We start from the raw sequence: 4800 nt of genomic DNA on the forward strand, positions 1-4800 counted from the left end.
TGACAAAGTAGAGTTGATACTTGATAGCAAAACTAACTTTCTTGTATAGTCGATAAAATTTCCTTATGTTTAGGGGTGACGATTCTTGACACGACATGCGACACGCCAAACATTGAGTTTTCTTGACCAGTAAACCCTCTAATCCATTTCTTTTACCAGTTATTAGATAAAAAAATGTTACATAAATGAGATAGTAATGACTAATAAGTAAATATGTGATATTTTGACTTTTTCTCATGACCCACAAGCTTAAATCCCACACACAAACCCGAATATAACTTACGAACCCAACTCTGAACCCAAGACAAGCAGCTCCAATCTTCTTCCAATAACAAGCTTTTCAACACTTTTGTCATTGCTCATTTGACAACCGATTCGAAAAACACATCTATCCGTGCCATGACAAGCAGCTCCAATCTTCTTCCCTTAATTGCAAGAAACAAAATGTCTTATGGAAGCGTCTCACCTATTCGAGGTCTTCGATTGATTCTTATTGTATCTCCTTGTTCCCAGATCTGCAATTTGACTCTTCCTACAACTAACCGAACCAAATTCCAATTGTTTTTATCATTGATTGCATATTAGTCTCCAAGGAATCGATTTTGATTGAAAGATACTCATTGTGCTTTCTAATTCCTCCATACGGTTTGCTACTGAACCTGTTCCTGTGGGATATCACAATGCTTTGATACAATTGATAAGTATGGATAGAATCATAGAAAGTGAGAAGAATAACAGAGAAATTGAGGAGAAAATAGCATAATAGTGAATGATTTCCAACTAATTGAGAGGTTGGGCACTCCAGGTACAGAACATGATTTCAAGAATGCCCTAGTTCTAACCTCTTACTACTCTATTTGTAATGGATCACCAACGTAAGTGACAACTACTTTCCTCCTCGAACAACTAACTGAGCCCTAAACAACTTAACAAATTTGTTTTTGACTTTTCCAATGCCATCTACAATGTTTAACTTCAGGCTCTGATTTGAGTTTGACTAGCTGAATAATTTGATTTTTTCTTTCTTGCATACTTCTTTAGTATAGGATGATTCCTAACCATTTTCACCTTCGATGACATGGCTATGGTTTCTGGAAATTTTTTAAGCTTATCGCAGTGGCTCAGATCAATGTGGACAAGTTTATCACATTTCTCAATCGATTCACAAATCTTAAGCAAGCTACCACATTTATTAAGCATCAACCTCTCAAGTGCAGGGAAATCTTCGAAGCCAACCACACTACAAAGCATATCACAGAAACTTAAATTAAGAATCTTAAGTGACCCAAGCAACTTTTTGTCTTTTGAGCATGATCCAGTCAACTGCTAAAATGAAGATAAATTAGTTTAATAGCTAGCAGTGAATTTCATCAACTCAACATGTATGAATGATACATGGATATAAGTTACCCTTTGCCTCTTCTGAGGTTGTGAATCACAATAAGAAACACCAAATGATGTGATATTGCTATATGACATGTCGAGAGCAACAAGATACTTCATCGGTAAGTTTGAAGGTATATAGTCCAAAGGAAACACATGCATACACAACCATCTTAATTGTTTTGGAAAGTTCTCGTAAGACCCATTCATTTGCACACAATTGAGTTGTAGTAGCTTCAACTCATCCATCTTCCTCAAAGCTTCTGTTTCAAGTGGCTCATTGATCTCAAGTCTTCTTATGTCAAGGCTGAGGCCCAGAACCTTTCTCGTACCCTAAGAAAAAACATATGCAAGGAAATTTTACATACATGTATATAGACAATACAAAATACTTTGAATAAGTATACATGGTGACTTACCTTTTTTTCTTTCAACACTTTGAATGACTCCTCATGACACCATAACCGACTTCGCTTCCATGCCTTGTCAGGTGATTCTTGACGTACTATGTGTCTTCCCATTTCTTGAAGCAACTGATGCATCACTAATTCGTTATTCCATCCAACACTAAGAAGGCAATTGTCCATGAGATCAGTGATCCCAGAGTTTGCTCTTATTTTACATGCCTTTAATATTGTTTCAGTATAAACTCTATCTGTTCCGACAAAAAAACAAGCAATATGCTTGAACAATTCCTTATCATTGTCCGATGGCAAAGAGTCAAAGCTCTTCCTCAATTCATTCTCTACAGGGTCTTTCCCTAGCCCTTCTATGCGATCTTCCCAATAAGCCACATCTTGTCTGTTATACAAAGACATGCCCAAAACTTCAAGAGTTAATCGATGTCCTCTGCAATAATTCACAAACTTTTCTGACATCTCTCCATAACCTTTCTTCGGATCCTTGGACTTGAACGCATGAGAACAAAAAAGTTCTAGTGCTGCGGTGTCATCTAAGCCTTCAAGCTTGTGCTTTTCATGTGTGGGTTTAACTTCCGTCTTGAATAAGTCACAACTCTCTGTCAACCATGTATTCCTTGTCGTTATTATGATTTTGCTTCCTTGATAAAACCCTTTTCTTCCAAGTAATGCATTTAACTGATCCAGAGTATTAATATCATCAAGAACAAGGAACACCTTTTCGTTTGCTACTATATTCTCTATCTTTGAAGTGTATTTGGAAACATCATAATCTTGAGTTGAACTTCCTTTTGAAATGCAACCATAGAGTTCTGCTGCTATATCACGCAACCCATACAATTTGTCATCGCATCTCCTATCGATGTCTTTAATAAAGCTGCTTGTGACAAATTCATAACAATGTAACCCATGGACATATTGGGCTAAAGATGTCTTCCCAATCCCACGCATACCAAAAATAGTGAGTACGTCTCCCCTATCTGAGGGTTCTTTTTTCAGCCATGATGTAACAAAATTAATGGAATCTTTCATCCCAATAGGTTCTGGCAATGCACTTCTAGAGGGTACATGTAATCTGTAGTTGAGGTCATCAACAATCTTTTTAATGAACACCGTCTCATACCTGAAATTTGAATGTAATAAAAGCTACAAAACACACTCCAGAAAACTAACAAACCAAATCAGAGATAATGTATTGAAACTATATTATACTAAGCTCTCCAGTCTCCACATAAAAAATACATCATATTTGCACTTCTCACACTACAAGTATCTAATGTGTAACACCATATTTCATTTTGTTTCTAGAAGACCATCAAACTCAACTATTTACAAGTAAGAGCAAATTGTTTGTTGAAAAATAAAAGGTGCTATCCCCACCGCACCTTGCGGTGGGGATACAACGTACACCCATAGCCTTATGGGTAAAAATCAAAGTTCGTTGCCTATCTTGGTAAAAAAAAAAAGTTAAGTAATTTGTCCAAGAATAAGTGCATAACATGTTCAAAATCGAAAGTGATGTCCACCTTAGCTGGATTGATGAGTTGAGATTTATACCCATATCATGTCGATTCCCTTAAATCACTTCTTTAGGTGTTCCATGTGGTGGAATTTTCCCCTAGAAATCCCTTGGGTTTCAAATTTGCCCAGTAAAGAGCTCAAACTTCGGTCTCTACTGTATCAGGTGGAGGGGCTACCGCTTAACCGTTTGCCGAAAAAAAAAAAAAAAAAAAAAAAAAAAAAAAAAAAAAAAAAGAAACTGCCAAAAAATTCAGGATGCATAATCTATTTATGTGAATTAATTTGAAATCAAATAATCCAAATCTTAAATTATATTTAATGCATCCTCTTTATCCAGTTAAAAACTTAAAATACATTGAGTTTATGTTTATATGACAATACTGAAAGAAACTTCCAGAAATGCCTAAAGAGAAAGAAAATATTGACATTTTGTGTGTTAATCAAACAATGGTTAAGGAGTATGAAAATATAGGTAAGAAAGTGGTTACCATCCCCGTACGTCCTCCCCTTTTAAATTAGCAACTTGTTTAAGCGCATCAATCCATCCTTTAATCCTTTGAGCAGACTGAGTTCTTTCATCTGCATCTTTCTCTGCTTTCATCTGTCGTGTGTGCTCAGCAATTGCATCTCCAAAGGTACTTTCTTGCTTTCTGACATGGATGGGCTCAACATGATAAAAGATAGGGATAACAATTTGGTTGGGTTGTTTAAGGATCAGAACCAATTCATCAAGGCACCATGATGAACTAGCGTAGTTCTTGGACAAGACAATAATAGAAGCCCTAGATGATTTAATCGCATTCACCAATTCTGGTTTCAGAACTTTTCCCGTATCAATCTTTTCTTCATCTAAAAAGGTAGAGATATTGGCATGCTGGAGGGTCTTATTGAGATGATCAACGAAGTTCCTACGAGTATCTTCACCTCGAAAACTTATAAATACGTCATGTTTGTGATTATTAATGGATGAAGAAGATGATCCTTCAGAAAAGGGAACATCCATTATGGGTGATGGGAAGGTATGAGCAATTTGAGACTAGATCTACAATAACATATCGAACAGATGAAGAAGATGATCCTTCAGAAAGGGAACATCCATTATAGTGGCCTTTCTCAGGAAGTCGAAGTCAACGACTGCTTTTTGATAAAAGATATACTTTGTGAATTTACCTGGAAACTTAAAATACGTTAAAGAATTGAAATAATCGATCTCTAAGAAAGTGGCCCAGGTACTTCGCTGGCTTTGAGGGTTTCAACTTTCAACATGCCTGTAAACATTAGCATTTGTGAGGTTTGATTGATTTATTTAGGGACCATTTATTTACAAATGTTATATGACATTATCATATATTTTAGAACATTTTGTAAAGAAATAGTTTTACCAAAAAACACAAACTTCCAAGATTTGGTTCAGTTTTCATGGATCTAATGTTTCGTTCTACAAACACATAAATAAACTTTACATTGTTCACATGAA

At 35.8% G+C, this 4800-nt stretch overlaps 1 protein-coding gene across 1 annotated transcript; it reads right to left on the minus strand.

The window, feature by feature from the left end:
- Nucleotides 1-755: 755 nt before the first annotated feature.
- LOC111899424 (disease resistance protein RUN1) lies at nucleotides 756-4671 on the minus strand. The gene is made up of 4 exons (XM_023895278.3): nucleotides 3812-4671; nucleotides 1803-2925; nucleotides 1411-1716; nucleotides 756-1323 (listed from the first exon to the last, which is right to left on the minus strand). The coding sequence occupies exons 1-4, from the start codon at nucleotides 4324-4326 to the stop codon at nucleotides 976-978; spliced, it is 2292 nt and encodes a 763-aa protein (XP_023751046.1). The 5' UTR covers nucleotides 4327-4671; the 3' UTR covers nucleotides 756-975.
- Nucleotides 4672-4800: the final 129 nt, after the last annotated feature.

This window comes from Lactuca sativa, chromosome 1 (genome assembly GCF_002870075.4).
Source record: "Lactuca sativa cultivar Salinas chromosome 1, Lsat_Salinas_v11, whole genome shotgun sequence".
NCBI classification, from domain to species: domain Eukaryota; kingdom Viridiplantae; phylum Streptophyta; class Magnoliopsida; order Asterales; family Asteraceae; genus Lactuca; species Lactuca sativa.

Excerpts from the sequence above, each read along its gene's own strand:
- LOC111899424 (XM_023895278.3), bottom strand. The coding sequence starts at position 4,326 with ATGGATGTTCCCTTTTCTGAAGGATCATCTTCTTCATCCATTAATAAT. Across the intron at positions 1,717-1,802 it reads AAGTGTTGAAAGAAAAAAAG|GGTACGAGAAAGGTTCTGGG; the intron begins GTAAGTCACCAT and ends GTTTTTTCTTAG. Across the intron at positions 1,324-1,410 it reads AACCTCAGAAGAGGCAAAGG|TTGACTGGATCATGCTCAAA; the intron begins GTAACTTATATC and ends TCATTTTAGCAG.